At 44.4% G+C, this 23926-nt stretch overlaps 2 protein-coding genes and 1 pseudogene across 2 annotated transcripts in view; 2 read left to right on the plus strand and 1 right to left on the minus strand.

Moving 5' to 3' along the window:
* The window catches only part of Cwh43 (cell wall biogenesis 43 C-terminal homolog), a 43224-nt gene extending 30827 nt beyond the window's left edge, over window positions 1-12397 (minus strand). Inside the window, exons 1-7 of the mRNA XM_051198373.1 lie at window positions 12211-12397; window positions 8938-9058; window positions 8021-8175; window positions 6277-6478; window positions 4940-5028; window positions 3983-4240; window positions 574-699 (exon numbers count right to left, since the gene is read on the minus strand). Coding sequence (XP_051054330.1) covers window positions 574-699; window positions 3983-4240; window positions 4940-5028; window positions 6277-6478; window positions 8021-8175; window positions 8938-9058; window positions 12211-12364 — 1105 coding nt within the window. The 5' untranslated portion in view covers window positions 12365-12397. The remainder of the gene's footprint in view (window positions 1-573; window positions 700-3982; window positions 4241-4939; window positions 5029-6276; window positions 6479-8020; window positions 8176-8937; window positions 9059-12210) is intronic.
* Window positions 1-23926, plus strand: part of Ociad2 (OCIA domain containing 2) — an 844164-nt gene that overhangs the window by 745458 nt on the left and 74780 nt on the right. The window lies entirely within an intron of this gene.
* LOC127232129 (eukaryotic translation initiation factor 5-like) overlaps window positions 23574-23926 on the plus strand; it is a 759-nt pseudogene continuing 406 nt past the window's right edge.

Below are 23926 nucleotides of genomic sequence, written 5' to 3' on the forward strand. Positions count from 1 at the left end.
CCCAGCACTCGAGAGACAGAGGCAGGGGGAGCTCTGTAAATTCAAGGCCAGCCTGGTCTACAGAGCCAGTTCCAGGACAGGCTCCAAAGCAATACAGAGAAGCCCTGTCTCAAAAAAAAAAAAAAAAAAATCATGTTGGAAAATGTATACAACACAAGCCAGGCGTGGTGGTATACAACTTTAATCCTAGCACTGAAGAGGCAGAGATAAGAGGATCTCTGTGAGGTCAGGAAGATCTCTGTGAACATGGCCAGTGAGAGTTTCAGAACAACCAGAGCATATAGAAAGACCCTGTCTCAAGATGGGCAGTAATGGTGCATACCTTTAAACACAGCACTTGGGAGACAGAGGCAGGTGGAGGATCTCTGTGAGTTAGAGGCCAGCCCTGGTCTACAGAGCAAGTTACAGGACAGCCAGGGCTACACAGAGAAATCCTGACTTGAAAAAAGAAAAGAAAAGAAAAACAAACAAAAGATCCTGTGTCACAAGAAGAAAACAAAAAGAAAGGAAGAAAAAGTAAATAAATAAAATCTATACACCAAACTTTTTAAAAGCAAGTAAAACTATACTTACTAAGTTTCATGTATTTTTCACTCCTTTTCAAAAACATTTTAGGACTATTCTTTGTTTGAAGAAGACAGTCAAGGTTTTTCTTAGGTCCAAACATCATACTCAATCCAATAATTACCATTATGGTACCTGTTGAAAGAGAAAAAAGGGGAGGTGATGGGACATAACTCAGTGGCAAAGGGCTTGCCTAGCATTCATGAATCCCTAGGTTCGATACTCAGTACCATAAATATTAATTCCTTTTTAAAAACGATGGTGAGATTGATGCTGGAAAGATGGCTTAGTGATTAAGAGCACTTGCTGCTTTTTCAGAGAATAATATGGTACTCAATCAGAAGCTGGGAACTACAACAACAACCTTCCTGAAAGCTATGTCCACTGATTCATTAGTGGCATGGATGTTATGGAAGTAACCAACTCCTTAAAAAAAAAAAAAAAACTGATTTAGGTCCACTCACTGAAATGAAACCCATATATAACACTTTTACTAAGGCTAAGAACTTGAAAGTAGACAGGTCATGCATGGGTGCTAGGGGAAAAGCTACTACTATTCTTCTGCTAAATGGTCATAGGAATAAAATGTCTCCCAATGACATACTGATACACCCATAGATCAGTAGCTCACTCAACCCTCACAGAAGGTTCTTCTGTTAATTAACACAGAGACCCACAACTGGACAATGTACAGAAATGAGAGACTTCCCAGTGTTCAGCCCTAAAAGGGATGTCTTTATCACAACTTTCCCCTCAAGGCTCAGGACTATGCAGAAGAGGGGGCAGAAGTATTGTAAGAGAATTACTCCAAGGACACGTCATTTTTAGACTCAACAGGACTGAGGGACATATGAATTCACAGAGACTGTGACAACATGCACAAGACCTGGCACAGGTTCAAAGCAGACACAAAGTCCCATCACTAACCAAGAAGATGCTCACAATTGATATCTGCTGGGAGAAGGAAAATCAATTTTCCTCAGTGGAATGACAGTGGGTCTATCAACCATATTCCAGGTTAGGTCTCATGCTTAGTAGTGGTTGCCTACCATAAATCAGTCTCTATGCTTTTTTGTGCACTTTTTTTTTATTTTATTTGTTTTAATAGAAAGAAAGAATGTGAGGTTGGGTAGGTAGGGAGGTGGGGGAAGATCTTGGAGGAGTTGGGGAAGGGAAAAGAATATAGTCAAAATATATTGTGTAAAATTCTTAATGACCAAATAAAAACATTTTGGAGAAAGTTACTCAACCTTGCCAACTTCCCATGCCTTGTTACTATGTCACTCTTCCTAAAGAAGGTTCTTGTTTGTAAGAAACCGAAATGAAGCACAGTTTCTGTGAGTAAAGACAATGAACTCACAAAGCCCATCATTCATAGCACTCCAAAGAAACAAAGTTAGGGACAGCACGGCTCTTACTTTCTCCCCATCCTCCACCTGGCAGCACCCTGAGCAAGCCGGAGTGAGAAAAAAAGCAGGACACAGGACAGAGCAGAGCTGGAGAGAGTAGACCCACCTGAAAGAAACCACAAGAATTAGGAAGTTTGCAAAGCCAGGAACCTGCAGAGAAAATCTGGGAAACGAAGCACAATGTCCCAACCCTTAACCAAGAAACTGCTTCTAATTGACATCTGCTGGCAGAGGGGAAAATCTGTTTTCCTCAATAGAGTGACACTGGATATACCAAACACACTCCAGAAAGAATATGGAGTTGGGTGGGTAGGGAGGTGGGGAAGGATTTGGGAGGAGTTGGGTCATGGCTCTATGTCCCTCTTGTGATGGAAAAATTAAAAATTAGGGCTTATGGCAAGAAGGGAAGACTAGGGAGAACAAGAATTTCTGCCAGTAGATAACTCCCTGACTACAGAGTACAGAGCCCACATGCTGTTCTCAGGAGATAAAGAACAAAAATAAGAAAACCCTTGCAGGTGTGTTAATCAATCTTGCCTATCCATAATGACCTTGTACTCTATGAAATGTCTGTAACCTTGGAAACCTCGTGAACTGAGACTAGCAGTCTCAAGCCTCCCTTTCCCTTTTCCCTTTTAAAAAGGCTTTGCAATTGTAAGCAGGAGCTTTACTCTTCCAATAGAGTGAGGTCCCAGCTGGTTTGGTTCCTAGCAAGAAAAACCTCTTGCTTTTGCAGTCGGGAGTCATTTCCTTGGAGGTTGAGGAAACCCTTAGGTTCAACACTTAAGGAGGTGAGAGTTCCAGCCCAGACCAGAAATAGGGAATTCTCAGAGGCTGTTTCTCAAAGATCCTGTTTCACTTCACAGGGAGTCTTTCAGAGCAGCCTGACCTGGCAGAGGTGTAGCTCATGGGATGGGAAGGTGGATATGAGGTGCAGTGGCTGGGAGAATTGTGGTGGAATGGGGTATAAGCCACTCCTCTCCCATCGGGCACTCACCCTCTGGAAGTGTCCTAAGGATTTGTATGGTCCCTTCCCTCATTCCAGGGGAGTTCCTGGGGGGGAGCAACACCAGGTACTTTGCATCTTCAGCACCTAGCACTATGCCAGGAGTACACGTGCACGATAACTTTATGAGAATAAATGAACAAGCATAAAACTGAAAACATGGCCAAGCCAGAAGGGCTGAATCCCTCCAGTGCCTCCCTGTTTCCTTAGGCTTCGCTGTGAAAGGACACTTCATTTCAATTCTAGAATGGTAGCAGGTTCTAATGGCTCACACCTATAATCCCATCGATTTACAGCCTGAGACAGAAGGATTCCCATAAATTTAAGGTAGTATGATCAACAGAGTGAATTCCAGGCCAGCCTAAGCTACAAAGTAAGACTGTCACAAAAAAAGAGAAAGAAAAAGAGAAATTGACAACATTGGTTTTCTACATATCTGGTATAAATCAGTAACTTTCTTTTTTTTTTTTTTCCCAGAAAAAATAACTTCTAAAATTTTTTAAAATAAACTTTGAACATTTAATTTGGGTGAATTTATAATACTAAAATTTACACATAGGCTTTCTTATGGTTTAGACATTTTTTCCTCAACTAATTCATTTTATTTGTTGATTTGAGGCATAGTCTTACTATGTAACTCTAGCCAAGCTGGAACTCAGTACATAGACTAGGCTGGCCTAGAACTCATAGAGATCCACTTGCCTCTGCTTCCAAAAGACTGTTACTGAAGGTGTGTACCACCACTCCTGGCAAACTAATTCATTTTAAAGGTCATCGGAGTAATAAATATTGCAGAAGTGCACTTCATTTGAGCAACAAATGATGGAATTTATTTCTCATTACAATTTAGCCATTTCTCTGGGCTTTCTTTACCTAGAGTTTAGCTTACCAAGAACATGGACTGTCCTATTTATTTCTAGAAGTCATATAAGATGCTAAGGCCTGACTAGTCTTCAAGAAGTTGGGTCAGTTTCATTAACTGTTTCTGTTAACTTGTACTCACCCAAAAGCACATCAGATCTTTCTCTAGCGTAGACACCTCCAGGAACAAACTTAAAAGCTGTGCACCAGGCACAGAAAAATATTTCTAAAACATAAGTAGCCATGCCAGTGGCCATGGTCTTCCCAGGGTTTGTCCCTGAGTTCACAAGGTGTCCAAGTACTTGAGGCCATACAGACCCTGTGAAGACGGCCAGCACGCATCCAGAAAAGGCTGCAGCCCATGTACGCAGGTAAAGGAGACCCAGGGCTGAAACTGCCCCTGTTTGTAAGAAACAAAGAAAAAGAAAAAAGAGGTTGAGTGAGTCAAGAGAACAGCAAAGCTCCTGGCATGACCAGTTCACAGTGGGTAAGAGCGGGAAAGGATCGGGAGACTACTGGTTGAATCTCAACTCCCAAGCAAGCCAAAGTGCACCAGCTGAATGTGGCCAGCTCACAGCCACAGCCCAACCCTCAAAGTAGACAGTGCAGCAAATCTCAGGCCAATGCTTGTTCTTTGGGACGGGAATAGGGGTGGGCATTGCAGTGGCTAGCCTTAAAATCTTCATGGTAATAGAAAATGAAATTATTTGCAAAATTAGAAATGTGTTCATTAAATACAACCAAGCAGTCACAGGACAGCAGAAAACAGGGTCCATGTGGTTTCTGCTAAGGCACTTTTAAAGTAATTATTGACATTTAAGCACTGTCCAGAAGTGTATGCACTGGCTTTGCCAAATACACAGACACAAGAGAGGGCACAACTAAGATCCCAAAGACATATTCGCTGATGGAGCAAGTCCACACCCTAACCTTTGGTTTTTCCAGAGCCTTCCAGGTCAGGGCTGTGCAATCTACCTGGTCCGTGGCAGGCAGTTAACCAATGTTGAGCCAAAACTAAGTCATATAACTTTCCATCCAATTCCTGTGTTATCAGCCTTGATCCATCCATATTAAGCCTTTGCAGGTCAGTTCCACATACCTGTCACCCACCAGGCTAACCCAGCATCACGAAGCCATGATGAACCTGAAAGCATCAAACCACTTGCCAAGCCCAGCAGAACCACACCTCTGTAAATAAATAAAAATAAACGGTGAAATCAATCAATCAATCAAACATCAATCAGAAATTTATACTTCCTTTTGCTGTATCCATTCATGTCACACTGTGGATATGGACCAGTTGAAATAATGAAAGCCACTGGGGACCAGTACACAGAACACTCAAGGAAAGCTGATGGTGTGGCCCAGTGAAAGGGCACTTGCCTAGCATGCAGGAGACCCTGGAGTTACTACTCTCCAGAGCCAAAAATAAAATGAAGCAAACCTTCTACTCCTGTAGTCTTTCAAGGTCAATGTAGACACAACTGAATTCTCGACTCTTAAGTTACAGCGATAGCAGCCAGCTGCCGCTTCAAATGACTCTGCCGAAGACCAAAGGCAAAATCACTGGCAATGTTTGCTGCAGAGTTTTCCATTTTTCCTTCTTTGTTCTGCTTTTATCTAGTTTCTTCTTTGCTAAAATAAGTGACAGTTTGACTAAGTGACAGTTTGGTGGATTTATTTATTCTTAACTATCAAAAGTTATTTCATTGTTTTGTTACTTTTATATTTAAAAAAACTTAACAGGAGAGAATTTAAGTGGGCTGGAAAGATGTCTCGGCAGTTAAGAACACTTGTCATTCTTGCAGAGGACCTGGGTCTGGCTCCCAGCACCCACATGGTGGCTCATGAGCATCTGTAACTGCACTTCCAGGAGATATGACACCCTCTTCTGGCCTCTACCAGCACCAGGCATCACATGTTGCACACAGATGGATGTGTAGGTAAAATGCTCATATATTTTTTTCAAAAATAATAACTGAAGAAAATGCCAGTGGGAAATCCACTAGCAGTGTGAGCTACAGCATAGTATTGCTTACCAGCTGAAATCTAACTTCAAACCCAGCACTTGCTACAAACCAAGCACTGTTTTAGGACTGTCACCGTTGTCATTCACTTAATCCTTTTGAGTTTAATGAGGAAAACAGTACCCTTCTGCCCATCTGCACAGCAGAGCATAGGGAAGCATTGGCTCTCCCAATGACACTGTGATCTGTCCCAGTGAATACCCAATGCCATCATCAGAGGAGCTGAGAACAATGACCAGCAGATTCCATGCATTCCCTTTCACAGACAAGGGAGTCCCCATGCTCCCCATGCAGGGATGTGGGGGCCACTTCTGCACAGCCCTTGGTTCCCCTCAACTCTCCAACAATTCTGTAGTACAAAGCAGACACCCTTCTGGCTCCTCCCCACAGCTCACAGAGCTGAACTCACCCAAATGGGTTAGGATCAGGCCCTGGATGAGGATAGCCACTCACTGCCCATCTGGAAACAATAGAGACCTCTCCAAAGATCCAGTGCGTGAGGAACATGAGACTCCCAAAAGCAGCACCTGGCAACAGCCAGCTAGACCGAGAGGCCACACCCTTGGTGACCTCACTGGGTTTCTTCCCCTCAGAGTTACTGTAGTCACCATCTACAATAAAAATAAAAAATCTTAAAAAGGAAAGAGGGAAAGAAGGGCAAAGGGCATGCAGGCTGTTTTCACCAGAGGCTCGGTAGTTGGAAATGGTCCATGCTTCAAGAACTTTCTATAAGGGAGGGGAGATTGCAACTCTCAGAGGTTGAATGTGCCAGAACTATTCAATGGGAGGGATCATTTCTGGCTAGCCATGGGGTATGTGAGGGAAAGCAGATAGAACTGACAGGTAAAACCCAGAAGGGAACTAAATTCATGTGAACATAACAGAGTGAGAAAAATATGGGGGGGGGGTGTTATCTCGAGAGAACAAGAGTTACCAACTTGAATGCAACATCCCAGGACCAAAGGTTGCTTTCTCATGAAAGAACAGGGTCTCTTCAAACACTCTAAGTACCCGAATCATGACTGTGGTTTGGTGAACCACCCTCTATATGACTCACTTCATCTTTCCCGATGTCTGAGATCTGCAGTGTTACTAACCCCATTTTACAGGTTAGAATTCAAGCCCAGAGAGAGCACCTAACTGGCCCAAGATCACCCAGCTAGTAAAGAGAAGGCACTGGCATTAAGGCAGTGTGCCTCCTTTAAGTAAGTGCAGTGCTGGCCTGATCAGGAGTGCTTTTTGACTAGGCTCTCATCAAAGCCACAACTTCACACACTAAATTGAGGCCACAGGAGGAAATGTTGGCAGGAGAATGTCTTTGTATCCACACAAAGAGCCTACTAGAGAGATGATTTACAACTCCATGAAGGCTTCTATGGGACAGAAGGCAGCCCTGGGGTCTGCCTCTGCGACTGGCCTGATTTTGAGAAGAAGAAAGCTATTAAGACAAGAGCAAGGAAGGAGTGGGCCGACAGCTATGGGGAGGGCAAAGGGTGGGATTGGTAGTGAGGATAGAGAGAGGTCAAGGATCAAGCTGAGAGTCCAGAGAAAAGGAGTCATCTCAGCTCTATTTATTGAATAAAAGGCAGTCAGTTGGGGTGTCTCCAGCCGCTAAGACCCAACACATCTTCAAATAGAAAGGCAAAGAGCACCTGCTGTGTTTACATACTGGAAGGGTCTAGATTTGAAAATGATGACACAGGACAGGTGGATGTCAAGAAAGGCATCCCGTCCCACCCCAAGCAGAGAAGTGGAGAAGAAGAGAGAGGTGAACTGAGTTGAGTACAAGATCTGCTTGAGTCCTCTATGGACGAATGGGTGCGTCCCACCCACAGTTCCCTCCATACTTGCTGCCAGCCATGTCTGCATTGCTAAGGAACCCGGGCCATCTGCCTGCATAATAGCCCATTGTCTGCATCCATCACTGCTCAACAAGAGGGAAAGCTGAAACGGAGCCACAGTGCATAAAGCTGTATTTACAAGTTGTCTTGGGACTAGGAGTTTAGCTTGGTTGGTAGAATGCTTGCCTGGCATGCATGAGGCCCTAGGTTTGATTCCCAGCACCATTGACTAGAGAGTTCTGGTTTGCATAGGGGAGAGAGAGATAGATGCCACCAGAGAGAAGACTCCAGATAAACTGACTATACTCTCACCTGTGCCAATGCGGTCAAACACAGCCATGGCACTCAATGTCAGTATCACTCGGTTGGACATCTGATAACTCCAAATTGGGTTTAATGATGTGTACCATATGCGGAGGACAACAAGAAGCACGTGTCCCAAAATGAATCCCCAGATTCTGAGGTACCTGGAAGTGAGAGTCGTTTATTGAAGACTTTAAGTATAGGTTCAATGTGCTACATCCACTATGGATTTCTTCCACAGAGTGTGGATCTGTAATTGTGTTGCTGGTAATCGTCAGTGAACGATGTCCCTGACTTAGCCTTTGTTCGGTCCAGGACCTACCAGGCAACTTATAATAATTTTTCAAACAGAGTATTTTATTAATTATTTGGGAATATTTCACACCAGTAACACTTGCTTCCCATTCCTCCCAGGTCCACCTTCCCACACTTGTGCCACGCCGCCTCCAAAAGTTCAATTTCTGTTGCCCATGGGACCAGTGAGATGCCTTATCAAGGTAAGGCACTTGCTGCCAAACCTGGCTACCTGAGTTTGATCCCCTGGGACCCACATGATGAAAGAAGAGAATCAACTACTAAAATCTGTCCTTTGGACTACAAACACACACACACACACACACACACACACACAATTTAGAAAATAAATAAATCTATTTTTTTCAAATGTTTAAACTTTATTGGGACTGAAGTACAGCAAAATAGCAGGGAGATTATCAAATAAACACAATGCCTCTGTTCAGTCCCTAGTACCAAGAAAGCAAAATAAGATTGATAGCAAGTATTTGCACCTTGGCTTTCTGAAAAGGAAAGGGGACTTGTACAAGGTCCTGTGAAAGGGAAAACTGCTCTGAAACCAATGGCCAGAACTTCCCTCTGGGAGCTGGCCATACCAATTTGTCTATAGGTATATGAGGTGTGAGTCATACCTTTGCCATCCACTTCCTGACCACCAACTCACAGCTTGCACTATCAGTGAAGAAGACACACCAAGGGCAAGGATCACCAATCGAAGCTTGGCATTCGGAGCCTCAAAGGAGGCTATGCTGCCTACAAACAGAGGAAGGAGAAATGAGTGGGCAAGCATGCCCTGGCACTTGACAACCTGCATTTGACAAGCATGGCATCTGGTCTGGTCTCTGCCTTAAAGAAGATAGAATTAGCAGATACCTATACACATACTTCATTTGTATTTGTTTAGGTAGGCTTCTCACATAATATTCCTAATGTTAAAGTATACAACTTAATAGGTTTTTGGTACATTCACAAAGTTGTCATCTATCCCCACTACTTTCCAGAACACTCTCTCCATCCACAAAAGAATCCCCCTTCTCATCAGCATCACTCCTCTTCCATACCCACACCCCTGGCAATCACTAAACCTGTCTCTATGGAATTTTTTTTTCTATCTGGGGAATTTCACATAAATAGAATCTTACACTATGTGGCCTTCTGTGGCTGGCTTCTTTCTCTCTGCATAATGCTTTCAAGGTATATCTATACTGTCACCTAGAGCAGTCCTTCACTGTTTTATGGCTAAGTAATATTCCATTGCATAAATAAACTCTATTTTGTTTGCCCAATTTTTCAGGTGATAGTTACTTGGTTGCCTCTATGTCCGGACTTGTGTGAATAACACTGCTATGAACACGTGTACACAAGTTCTGTATGAACATATGCTTGCATTGTAAGAGTGCATGACAAAGTGTGGAGCTCTGCTTAGCACCAAGGGCTGCAAACAGCTTCCCAGAGCAGCTTTGCAGTTCCCATTGCTTACACTTCCAACTGCTCTACAGTTTGTCAGCACTGATATTGTCTTTTTTTATTTTAGCTATCTGGGTGATCCAGAATAATCTAGGTCAAGGAGTGTAGGTTAATTTCATAATTAATTGCATGGTGATTGATTCAAATGCCTGAGGTGCCTGAGGTGACATTGCATGTAACAGTCTAGGGGGGTTCAAAGCGAATTGTAGCCCACTGCAGCCTCTGTGACCCATCCACTGTGTCCAGCCATCACCAGGGACTGCACTTGACCAAGATGGCCTCTTCCTCCTCAGCTCTGAGTGACTTCCCTTCCCTACACATTTCTATAGTTCTTCCGCTCAGGGAGCTGAGTTTCTCCAAGGAAGATGGTTAGTGAAAGTAGCACCAAGAGTGTCATTACTAGCTGATGTGATTGCCAATATTGGTTGTCAATGTCACAGCATCTGCCATCACCTAGGAGAAAAACTCCAAGGCATGTCTGTGAGGGAGGTTTTCTTCTTTGTTTTGGTTTTGTTTGGTTTGGTTTTTCAAGACAGGGTTTCTCTGTGAATGTAGCTTTGGAGCCTGTTCTGGAACTTGTTTTGTAGACCAGACTGGCCTTGAACTCACAGAGATCTGCCTGACTCTGCCTCCCAAGTGCTAGGATTAAAGGTGTGCACCACCACCCAGCCTGTGAGGGAGTTTCTATGGAGGGATAACTGTGTCAGAAGACTCGCCTTCACACGACCAGGAGTCTCACTTTCATTCTCATGATGGATTGTATGCCCACACCGGGATCCAAACAAACATTCCTTCCCTTAGGTTGCCTTGTTAGGTATTTTGACACAGCGATAAGGGGATACAAAGTCAGTACCAAATTTACTGTACCACAGTGTCACAGAGAAAATCCTGCCATAGAAGCCAACTTGGAATGTTATGAGAAACCAAGTCTTGCAAGGCTAAGGTTCCATGACTCATATACAGAAACCCAAAGTCAGCTGCAATGCCAATCAAGCAGTTAGTGCAGACAGTACCAGGCAGGCAACTTCATTTCCTTCATCCACAGCTGACCATATCTGATGGATGCCATCCTTGTAAAGGGAAGTGTCCAGGGGTTGTTTGCACTATTACTTCTGAACCCTAGTGCTAAAAATACACCTTCATGGGGAATCACAGAACTCTCTGCACTATGTTCTGCTTTCTTCAAGGATAGGGACAGAAAAGGACTGGTCTGCTTTCCTAGGGACTCTAAACACTGCTCCTGAAAATGTGAGATGTTAGCTTCCAGACAGATCTGCCCGGGGTAGCTCACCAACAAATGCCATAAGGAAAGCAACAGGAAGGTAAGAGGTCCAGACTTTCAGCTCCAGCTCCAAGCAGATTCGAGCTCATATTTTTTCCTTTTTAAATCTATTAATAATACTCCCTTTCTGTAGCTGCATAATAGTTCAAGTTTCATAATCATTGCTTATTTAATCAATGTCTTAGAAATGGCATTTGGGTCATTTCTGTACCACCATTGTAAATATCCCTGCAATGATTCATATGTTCAACAAGTCATGTCGCGTATATGTGGATGTATCTGTAGGACACAGTCTCAGAAGTGGGGTTGCTGAGGGAAGGGCTCTGTGCTGCTAAATTTGCCTCCTTAAAATTTGTGCTGATTTATATACCTGCCAGCCATGCTTGGGCACCTGTCTTCTTATCCTTACAATACAGCGTTATATTTTTTTTTCTCTACCAATCCATTTGTGAATCCATAAATATGTATACATCATTTATGCTATGTAAGTTTTGCTATTTTAAAATTGTATCATGTTTATTGTGTATGTGAGTGTGTGAGCACATGCCTGCTCACACAAGTGGATGTCATGTGTAGAGGTAAAAGGAGAACCTTAGGCATTGTTTCTCTTTCCATTGCGTGGGGCACAGGAATAGAACTCAGGTCGTCAGGCTTGACAACAAATGCCCTTATCTACTGAATCATTTTCATAGCCCAATTTCATTGTATTTTAAAGAACTAATTGTTTTCATTTTTATTTATTTATTGGTTTATTGAAACTGTTGGGGAGTCAGCCCTTTGAGTAGCAGCATTTCAAATAATTTTCACCCACTGGTCACCTGCTGTGATGCTTTAGATACATAATTCTCATTTTTTATGCAGTACCATTGGGCCATGTTTCTCATCACTTCTAAGTCTTGTGATAGTTGGCCTGTTTCCCAATGCACCTTTCTCCTCCTTATTCCAGTGAATTATATATTTTTTCCAGTCAGGCAGAGATGTTAAGAAAAAAAAAAAAGGTTGAGTCAGTATAGCTTTCATTTCCCTACATTTTTTTCTTGGGGGAGGGGGTAGTAAGGAAAAGAAACCATTGTTTTTGAAAGTTAACCATCCCCCCCCCACACACACACCCTTTTGCTTTTGACTAACAGAAGAATCTCAGATGCTGAGATCTTACCAACAGTGATGATCCTCAGCAGGCAGAGTGTCCACTTCTTAGTAACAAGTTTCCAGAATGGAGGAATTATCAAGAGTATCGGGGAGAGAAAGGCTACGCCACACAACTCCAGCCCTGTGAGCGCCAGTGTTTGCAGGGGAAAGTAGTAGATCATGGGCCCCAACCCATGGTAGAGAGACCAAGAGACATAGCCTAGGAAAGACGTTTAAGAGAGAATGTGACTTTGCCATTGTTCCTGTCAGCAGCCTACCACTCCACTCTGCTCTGGATTTCAGCTGGGTGTTGGTAACAGACTCCTTTCCCTACCCAGCAGGCAGGGTGGAGAATGCCTGTTGTGAGTCTGCCATCATCTCTTTCTTGTTTCCATAAACACATAGTCATGTCTCCATGCCTATGCCTGTAGATAATCCCTTCATTAAGGTGTCATAGTTAGGCCAGCTGATATAAAACTGGCTTCCTGTCAGGACTCTGATAAAATTCTCTCACCTATTTGGTCCATACATATGCAATGAGAAATATCATAAAGAAGTAATATTCCTTCCACCGACACAAACCTATACCCCTAAAGCCTTATCTGTAGGCAACAAACTTTTTCTTGTGAGTATCATAGACCAGCCCTTATTAGGCAGGGATTGGGAGTTAAAATGGGTCTAAATCACAGGCACCTCTGTGGGTACAGGCTGAGTGATCTTAAGCAATAATGATAATTAAGGCCATGTAACCAAGCTGAGCTGGTTCTTGTGTTTTTTTGTTTTTGTTTGTTGGTTGGTTGGTTTCTCAAGACAGGGTTTCTCTGTATAACAACCCTAGCTGTTCTGGAATTCGCTTTACAGACCAGGCTGACCTCAAAATCACAGAGCCTGCCTCTGCCTCCCAAGAGCTGGAATTAAAGGTGTGTGCCACAGCCTCCTGCTTGAGCTGGGTTTTAACCAGATGTGTCTTGTTCCTCATACCAGCCATGTCCTATGGGTAATTGTATACACCTTACACTATCTCTCATCAATGCTGAAACAATTGGGGCAAAGCAAACCAGCATAAACTTCTGAGAACCGGGAAGTTCAGTGATTGTATGGCTTTAGATCCTGAGAACTATTAGCCAGCACACTTACCTTCCCTACCCCTTCTCAACCTCAGGCTGTTAATCTGCAGGAATCATACCACCTAAGTTTCTCAGAATGAGATCAAGCCTCTGTGTGAGTCACTTCACACCTCCCAATTTACACTGCACAGAGGGAGGCAGAAAAATGAGTTTCATTCTCCTGACAACAAGCTGCTCCCAGAAAACTCTCGCTCTCAGGACAGCGCCCCCGACGGGCCAGAAGGATGCTTGCTTCAAAACGAACTGCATGACCTAGCCATGTCCCCAAAGTTTCCCTGAAAACCCATGAGTTTAAGTATACCTCTTCCACAGAACCAGAAAGAACACTAAATCCTCGCTACTTTGTGCAAAACTGCTAAATTTAAGAGCCCAGGAGACTGGAAGCAAACGTTTTTTTTTTTTTTTTTTTTTTTTTTACAAACACACTAGAATACTCGAAACTACCAAGAACACTTGAGCAGGGGGCCAGGACCGCACTTACCCCGAATGCTCACCTACAGTCCCTGGGAAACACAGGTGCCCTTTCCTTGGGAAAGCCAAGCCCAGTACTAAACTGTATTGAGGTAAACATAAAAGTCACGGTCTGGGACTGCACGAGTTCAATGCAGAGAACTCTCCATGCCAGACCAGGGCGGCGTGGGAGCTGCGGAACCCCGGCCTGGGCACCTCCCAACTGGATCTGGTCTCCTTCCCTTTCCACCCAGGGAGCGATAAGCATCTCCATTCCCGGCGCCGGGCCTCTTCTGCGGCCAGGAACAAGCTCAGTCAGCGTGCGCCAGGATGGCCTCGACTTACCAAGAAGGGTCTCCAGGGTGATTGCTTTCCACAGGCCTGGCATCGCTGCCGCCACCCGGAAAGCCTCCAGGACGGTCCCTCCAGCTCTCTCTGCGGGTCTGCCTGGGCTGCCTGCTAGGTGTCCCCGAGTGGCGCGCAGTCTGAGGCGGCCGGCCGCCGGAGCCCAGGCAGGGTGCAGCGCCTCCTCCCTGGCACACCTGTGCACAGCCCCGCCCGACGCCACCTGTGATTGCAGCGCTGCTGGGGACACACCACCCCAGTGTAATTTGTACGCTCCAAACTCGCCATTTATCCCAAACCAAATCTGCTGGTCCGCATCCCACAAGAGAATGTCTGGATGATGGAGCAGTTTCCGGGGGCCCCCGAAGGAAGGGAACAACCTAGATCGATGATGCCCTCGTTTCGTATAAGCCCACCTGGGTGTAGGGACACAGACCAGTTGGTAGAGCAATTGCCTCCCATGCACCAAACCTTGGGCTCACCCTCTGTGTTCTATAAACAGAGTGCAGTGGTGCAGACCTGAAATCCCAGCATTTAAGAAATGGGGTCCAGAGAATCATGGGTTCAAGGTCATCCTCCGCTTTGTTGGTAAGCAGGTTAGATTCCCAGTTGCTGCAGCTTGAGTCTGAGACGAGAGTGGGAAACCCATTCCCATCTTTTTGAGACCAAGGTGACTCCACATCAGCCACCTGACCCCATTACCTTTTTATTTTATTTTATTTTATTTTTTTTATTTTGCTTTGGTAGTAAACACACTCATGAACTGTCAGTAGTATTCCACAAAAACCAAAACACATAGAAATGGCTGGATAAATGATCAGAATCGATAGAGCCTCTAGAAACCTCTCTCATCTAGCATCATGATATTTTATAATATTGACAAGACAATTACACAGGACAGAGAAAAGTTTTTCCAGCAAATGACCACAGGACAACTAACTAACTACCCATGTGGGAAAGGATAAAGTTGAACCTCTATTTCACACCATATACAAAAGCCAACTCAAACAGGCTCAAAGACAGTAGTTGTTTGAAAAAGAATGCCCCACACAGACACAAGTATTTGAATGATTGGCCACCAGTTGGTGGCACTGCTGGGGGAGATGGTACAGTCTTACTAGAGGAAACACACCCCTGGGGGGGGTGGGCTTTCAGAATTCATAGTCTCTCCCCACTTCCAGATTGCTCTCTCTGCTTCAAGTTTTCTGTTGAAGATGTATTATCTGGGTTTCCCATTTTGCCTTCTCTGCCATGCCTCCTCCATGCTGGACTATCAATCTGGAACTATAAGCCCCAATAATAAACTCTTCCTTATAAGTTTCCATGGTCATGGTCCATTTCTATGGTCACAGCAACAAAAAAATATACCTAATACAAAGACCAGAAAGTTTATCAAGCCGTGAATCCTTTTAAAGAAACAAAAAGAAAGCAAATCCTCATGGTTTTTCACTTTCAGGCAATAGATTCTCAGTTCATCCTCAAAGGTCCAAGAGACAAGAGAGGAATGAATGATACACAAAGCAGATGTCCTCTGAGATTAAAAGCTTTTAGCCAGGTACAGCAGTGTATGTCTGTGGTGGGGAGGTAGCTAGGGAGCCAAATGGGCAATCATCGGCCTAGGAGGTCCAGCTGGCCTTCCCAACAAAGCAAACCTTCATCTCAACAATAAATAAAAATAAACCAACAAAAAGAAAAGAAACATTTTTGCCTCAAAGGACTGAAAAGAGTGCTCAACGGATAAAGGGTCTCCTGAGGCCATCTTTAGGACTCATCATAGGAGGAGAAAACTGACTCTTACAAGTTGTTCTCTGACCTCCACCCTCATGCTGAGGCATAAGTCCTCTCTCTCTCTCTCTCTCTCTCTCTCTCTCTCCCCCTCTCTCCTCTCTCTCTCTGTGTCTCTCTCTCTCTCTCTGTGTGTGTGTGTGTGTGTGTGTGTGTGCGCGCATGCGCGCGCGCGCGCATGCGCATACATCTGTCTGTCTCACACACAGAGAGCGGCAGAGAGAGAGAAAGATATCTTTGAAGAAAGTGAAAAGAGACCTGAGTGTAGCCTAATGATAAAGCTTGTCCTTGGCACATCCCAGGTCCTGAGTTAAAACCCCAGCAAGTACACACACAGACACACTTGGGTAGGGGTAGATAACCCGGAAGGGAGAGCTATGTGTGTTCTAGTTGGCTAGCTCCATCTCAACACAGTTTTAGAGAAGTTGTTGGTGATATTGATTGCTTTATGAGCTAGAAAACAAATGGGGAAGATTGGATGATCTCTTTTTACTCATCCACACTGACTTCTTATGATCCCGCACAGAGATGGCATCTCTTAGAACACAGGCAATGGACTAGGTGCAAGATTTCCTCAAGGGGTTAATTGTGTCCACCTGCAAATGTGTTGAGTCTCAGGGCAGCCATGCCTCGGTTGCAGCATGGGAAATAGCCAGCAGCACATGGCAAGCAAAGGCTGAGTTCTGCAGACACCCACTCCCAGAATGCTCTCAGGGTTGGGCACCAGGTCCTCTCCAGTAATGGCTGGATTCATAGCAAGGCAAGGGAGTGTTAGTCATAAAAAGATATGAAACATTGGTACATGCTCCAACAGGGATGAATCTGGAAAGTATCACACTAAGTGTAAGAAGCCAAACACACCAGGTGGTGGTGACACACACCTTTAATCTCAGCACTCAGGAGGCAGACACAGGAGGATCTCTGTAAGTTCGAGGCCAGCCTGGTCTACAGAACAGGTTCCAAAGCTACACAGAGAAGAAGGTCTGTCTTGAAAAACAAAAAGAAGTCAAATACCATAGATCACATGCAATTGCCTGGGCTCCCCTATATGAGCTATGTAGAGCAGGGAACCCCATAAAGGCAGAAAGCACCATGGTGGTAAGTGAGATCTATGAAAAGGGGAGACTGGGAGGAAACTGCTTAGAGACAAGGCTTTCCTTTAGGAGGTGATGAAAATATTTTGGAGTTAGACATAACAAATATACAAAGTATTTGACTTCTCCTTTTTTTTAGTTATTTTTTTATTTATTTATTTTATATAACCAAGTCCATTTAAGTGAAAACAAACATTTATAGACAATATTTGGGAATATGGGCATCGTTCTTTCCAAACTACTTCCTGCTGGTAAGGGGCGCTGTCATGGGGGATTCTAAGAAGATTCAGAAATCCTGGCTGTAGTCTGTAAGGCTGCTTATTCCAGCTGTTTTGAATGTAGGATCACCTGGTATTCTGTTTCAGGCGGTCTGGCTTGATCAAACCACATTAGTCTGGAAGGAATCCACATCTTTTCATTTTCTGTGGAAACAAAAATAGAAATCCTTTTCCCCAGTAACTTGTCCTTGAACTTAAATTTTGGAGTCAAAGCATTTTTTTATTTAATTTATTATTTTACATGTCGGTCCCAGTTCCCTCTCCCTCCCTCCCTCCCTCCCTCCCTCCCTCCCTCCCACCCTCCATCCTTCCCTTCTTCCCTCCCTTTTACCCCCTCTGCCCTCTCACATGCACCATAACCACCCTCACTTCCCATCCCCCCACCCCAATTCCATATGTAGGGGAATGCCATCCAGTTGGGGTCATGTAGATCAGACAGGTCATGTGAAGTAGGAACTAGGGCTTCTCTCCTGTCTCTAGGTTAAGGCAGTTATCCCTCCATGGGGGATGTGTTAGCAAGGTCCTTTTGTGCACCAGGGATACATCCTGGCTCCACTGTCTGAGGTCTCTTAGACTGATCAGTCCTTCTGGCTGAGACCCATTGACTTCTCCTTTTGAGAAGATAAATTGAATAGTATACTAAATTGGCCTCAGTTGAAAACAACCAGCCACCTTGTATCCTGCCTGTATTTTAAAAAGTATTAGCAGGCTGTGGTGGCACATGTAATCCTGGTACTTGGGAGGTGGAGGCAGGAAGGTAAAGAATTCAGAGCCATCCTCGGCTACATAGTGAGTTCCAACCCAAACTGAGAAACATGAGAACTTAGACCTCAAGAGTTAAAAACCAACAGCAACAAATGTTTAAGTTGAACAAAGGAAATGAAAGAACTTTCTCAAAAAAAAAAAGAAAAAAGAAAAGAAAAGAAAAAAGAAAAAGAAAAAGAAAGAAAAAGAAAAAAGAAAAAAGACACACAGGAACCCAATGAACACGAATGTCAAAGATAATCACATGGTTCTCTCTCGGCCTTAGCACCATCTTCCTCGAGACGCCTAGGCCATGAGAGCCATGAGAGCGAGGTAGAGAAAGAAGTGAATGCTCAGGCTGAAGCACAAAAGAAGAAAGATGAGGCAGAGGTCCAAGTAAAGCAGCTGGTCACACCCAGCGAGGCCAAGGAGCAGAAGTGAGGGGTGCTGAAGGACAGGAAGGGATGCTGGTACAAGCTAACGGACTGTGCTGCTGCTGGCGTGAGTCTCCGTGCATCCTCATCACCACCTGCTCCGCAGAGAGATGCGCCTGGCTTCCTTACAACCCAAGCAGCCCGGTTGGCCCTCGGCCTGGACCCCGGTGTCCTGGATTCCTATTCTCTCTGTGGCCAAGCGTAGCCCATGTACAATAAACCATATTTCCCGCTGTCTCAGCTGAAAAATAAAAAAAAAAAAAAAAAAAAAAAAGATAATCACATGGGGGAAACCACTTCACACTCACTACGGAATTCTAACTAAAAAAAAAAAGAGTCTGATATGTTGACAAGGATGTGGAGGCCATGGAGTCCTTATGTTTTGCTAGAGGGAATGGAAAATGGTGCAGCTCCTTAGGAAAGAAAACTTTCTGTTGGTTCCTCAATTAAACACAGAGGTACATGTGACCCAACCACTTCACTCCAAGGCATCAATATGGGAAAGAAGCGGGAGCGTGCCAACCCCATGCACAGATGTTGCTTGTGACAGCCCCAAGTGGAAGCAATCCAAATGCACAATCACTGACTATGGTGGTGTATCTGTACAATAGAACACTATTTAGCAGTGAGAAGGTATTGCTGTATACAACAGAAAGGTTGAGTCTTGAAACAGCGTTAAGAGCAAGGAGCCAGTCATTTGTTTAAAAACATGTACAATCCCATCTATGAGATTTACCCAAATTGAGGATGACTAAGATTAGCTCAGAAGTCACTCAGGGCTGTTGAGAAGGAAATGGGTTGGTGAGTCCAGTTTCTCACACAGTAGATGAAAGTGTTCTAAAATTAGCCTGTGACCAGTAACTTAACTGTCAGTGTGCTGACAAGCATATTAAGTGTGTGAATCGCATGGTGAGAATGGCATCTCCCCAAGGGGCTTTGGATGAAGCTGCAGTCACTGACTGCCAGGCAGACTCAGCAAATAAACTACGGCAATCAAAGGCATCGGCCCCTACACTGTGCAGGCTTGGTGCCTCCCTGCTTCCTGTCTGTATTCATCACGCTCCTCACTGCTCTGACAAATACTTGGCAAATGCAACTGAACCAAGGAAGGAAGGAAGGGTTTACTGGGGCTCGTGATTTGAAGTTGAGGGTATAATCCACGATGGTGGGAAGGCATGACTACAGTGCTATACCTGTCTGTTGCTTCCACCATGAGGAAGCAGAGGGAAGAGAAAGCTGATGCTCTGTTCCCTTTCTCCTTGTTATTTACTCACTTCAAGACTCAAGCCCAAGGGGTGGCATCACTCACAGGATAGTTCTCTCCTTGCCAGTTAAGCCTCCATCAGAAACACCCTTAGAGACACACCTTGAGGTATGCTTCCTGGGTGGCTCTAATTATCCAGTTGGGTTGACAATAAAGATCAGTTTTCATAACACACAAACACACACACACTCAGATCTGAGAGCTCTGAGAGTGTACTTTGCTTGAGCATCATAAAGTTTGTTTCTTTTCTTATTCTCTGTTGCTATTGTTATTACTGGTCTTTTGTTTTATTTCATTCTCTTTAACACTTCCATTTCAACTCACCACAAGCATGTCTGGAAAAGGCAGTCTGTGTGTGAGTGCAGAAAGGGAATGTGCAATCTTTATTGAGAGTTCTTTTGAGGTTTAAATAGATAAGATGTAAAGGCCTGCAGTGCAGCAACTGGTGGTGGTCGCAGAATGCAGGATATGGGAGATGGGTCATGAGTTAAAGCTGCCATGATGTTTGGCTCGGTGAGGGAAAGGGTGGGGGTGTCTTGGGACAGGTCTGGCCAGCTTTTCAATAGTATCTTTATCCTGAGCATATTTTAATTGCCTTCTTGCAGCTTTCTGTAATTGGCATTCTTCCAACTGCAGATTCAACAACAGCACTCAGGAGACCCAGAGGCAGTTCATCATCAGCCCCCACCCATCTCCGGAGAGAGAATAGACAGTTGTCTTTCTGATTTTCCAGTCTGAGCCTTCATGACACATGGTGGGAAAGTTCCTAGTGGCTTCTGGGGCTTTCCCATGTCCCTTTAATATGTAGTTGAGTTACTGTTTCCACAGCAGGTTAATTATGAAGCTGCTTGTAATTTCCTTGCTAGGATCATACATTAAATAGAGGGCTTGTACGAACTTTTAATTACCTGGCTCTCCACCTCAGTCTTATTGCTATTTAACTACAGAGATTATACAATGTTTACACCCAACACACAGGATATGAGTTACTCTGCTACTGATAGCAGCCATGTTCAGCCCAGCCTGCACAGAGTGCACACAGGGATGTCAGCTTGCCATCGCTGCTGTTACCTTGAGTTTCAGATTTATAACTGGCATGCCTTATATTTAATTTCCAAGGCTTTTTGGTGGAAATTCTTTTTCACCCTGAAGCTGACATTTGCATTCTTAAGGTGCCTGGAAATGAACAAAGTCCCTCCCAGCGGGGCCAGCTGCTTCCTCGTCCCCTAGTTTGTAGAGCATGACCGCATGATGTTCAGTCAGAACACAATGAGACTATTTTTCTTTTTATCAGAAAACAAGGATCTCTGGCGCGAGCTAACCTTGCATACAGTGCAATAAAGATCTGGTCTCCTGGTGAGAATCAGAAGTGCTCTTCCCTAAAGAGGTGGGTGAGAAGAGCGCCCCCCTCCACCACCACCATGGCAGCCCAGGCTCATTCTCTTTGTAAAAGCACCTGCACTACTTCAGGAAAAGATCATTTCCCGCTTTGCAATGTCATACATCTGGGGCCCTGGGAGCCCACATCCACCTCAGGTCAGAGGTAGCAAAAGTCATCACCGTGAGGGAGGAGCCAGGTGAGAAAGCAGCCTCCTCCCACGTATCCCATGGAGGCACTACATGGTTTTCATACCCAGTCAGCAAACCCGGGGACCGGGTGCGGTACACAGTTTACAGCCAACACAGATCTGGCACAAAATAAGCCCTGGGTTCTGTCTCCACCACTGCTGACGCTAGGAGGTGGAAGAGGCAGAAGAAGAAAGGAAAATTAAAAGAGAAAGCAAGCAAAGTGCTTCCGCATTCCCGTGCGTGGGGCAGTCCTGTGGCTTCAGATGTGTCCTCTAAGACTAGCGACCTTGTAGTCATGGAGACATACCCTTGAAGTAGGTGTTGAGATCCCATCTGCCCTTTTGCTCTCATTCCCTTTGGCCACCTTGCATTGCAGCTGTCACCCCACAGGCCTGAAAGCAAGAGGGTCACCAAATTGTGGGCGTCCTCTAATGATGCAAGGATTAAGATACACGGGCCAAGAATAAAATGCGGGTTATATAGTTTATTCTGGGAGAAGTCAGTTACACGAGAAACCAATGACCCGCAAGTTCCCGTTCCAAGGATCCACACCTAGGCTGCTCTCCGTGACCGACCAGAACCAAAAGAGCAAGCTGGGATCTGGGACCCCAGACCTAGCCTCCCACACCCATCCTCCAAAACAGTCAGCTCACACAAACTTTTTTTTCCTCTGTAAGTGGATTCTCTCCAGGATTTTGTTACAGTAACAGAAGAAAGCAGTGTCTCCCTAAAGAAACAGAGAATGTTTTGAAAAAAGAAAGGGTTTTAGAACTGCTCTTTTTTTTTTCTGCTCAGAATATTTTTTTATTGAAAGTACAATTTGTTTATTTAAAACAAACAACATTTATTTATTTTTTTATTTTTCTTATTTTACATGTTGATCCCAGTTCCCTCTCTGTCCCTTCCTCCCCCCCCCCTCTCCCACCCTCCCATGCATCCCAACCACCCTCACATCCCATTTCCTGCCCCCCCAATCCACATGTAGGGTGATGCCTTCCTGGAGGGGTCATTTAAATCTGTCAAATCATTTTGAGTAGTGACTAGGCCCTTCCTCCTGCCTCTAGGTTAAGGGAGTATCCCTCCATGGGGAATGTGCTCCCAAAGTCCTTTTGTGCACCAAGGATACATCCTGGTCCCACTGTCAGAGGTCCCTTAGACTGCCCAGGCCTTCTAACTAAGTTGGTCCAATGCTGGATTTCCAGCTATCAGTCTGGGGGGGGCCATGAGCTCCTCCTTGTTCAGGTCAGCTGTCTCTGTGGGTTTCTGTAGCCTGGTCTTGACCTCCCTCTCTGCATTTGGTTTCCAGTTCGGCTCAGTGTTTAGCTATGGGTGTCTGCTTCTGTTTCCATCAGCTATTAGATGAGGGCTCCATGATGGTGGATAAGTTAGTTGTTGACCTCACTATCAGGGAAGGGCATTTATGGTAGCCTTTCCACAGTTGCTCAAATTTTTAGTTGGGGTCAGTCTTGTAGGTCTCTGGACATTTCTCTAGGGTCAGTGTTCTCTTGAAACCTATAGTGGCTCCCTCTTTTATGGTGTCTCTCTCTCTTTCTCTCGTTTATTCCTCCCCTGACTCAATCTTCCTAGTCTCATGTGCTTTTCTCTCCTCCCCTTAGAACAACTCTTTCTTACAGGCACTCACAGTTGCTTTTGTTCCAGTTCATAGCTGATTGGCAGTTACTTAATCATTACCTTTGTTTGCTTGCCTTTATTTGGCTTGAGAATTTTTTAACTGTTTGCTCAATATATTGAGAGTGTTTTCTTATTGTGATAGATGATCTTTTTCCATGTGACTTTTAATGTGTGTAGTAATTCCATGGCATAGTAACATATAATTTACTCAATAACTCCCCTTCCCCACTTTGAAGTCTATTTACACAAGTTTTATTTATGGTGATTGATGGGAGATGTCATTCTGTAAATATGTTTCTCATACTGGTTAATGAATAAAGCACTGTTGGCCAATAGGAAAGCAAGATAGGCGGGACTAGGAGACAGGGAGGATTTGAGGAAGTAGTAAGGAGGAATCAGCATGTAGAGACTGGAGAGAACAGAGGTCCAGGCCCACTCTCCGGTAAGATGAGACGACGTGGAAATAATTGGATTACTAGAAATGGGTTAATAATTAAAACAGAGCTAACTAATAAGAAACTAGTTCCTGGCCAATAGCATTATATCAAATACAGAGTCTCTATGTGTTAATTGGGGCTGCTGCAGCAATGGGTCCAGGCCAGCAGGGGAAAAACCTTACTCCTTACAGGTGATACAATAAATTAGAAAACCCCAATGCTCTCTCTCACCATGACGATCACTCAAATAAAATTCACACATTTCCCACCTCCACCAACAAATGAAATTTGTCCTCCTCCACACACTGTGGAGGAACAGGAGGAGGTTTGGGGATAGGGGCCCAACTGAGGAAGCTCAGAGGCTTAGAGTGAATGAAATCAGTGGGCATGCAAAGGTTCAGAGACTCAGAGGCAGTTTGGAAAGAGACGTAGAAGAGCCTGTCAACAGCCTGTCACTTTTGTTAAGAAAAAGAAGGAAATTTATTGACTCATCTGATAAATCATTGCTGAAGCAGAAAGGCTAGATGTAGAAGCCACCAGACCTCTTGTTTTGACTGATGTCCTCTTTAATGAGAAGATAAGAGA

The sequence above is a fragment of the Phodopus roborovskii genome, unplaced genomic scaffold, assembly GCF_943737965.1.
Source record: "Phodopus roborovskii unplaced genomic scaffold, PHOROB, whole genome shotgun sequence".
Lineage (NCBI taxonomy): Eukaryota > Metazoa > Chordata > Mammalia > Rodentia > Cricetidae > Phodopus > Phodopus roborovskii.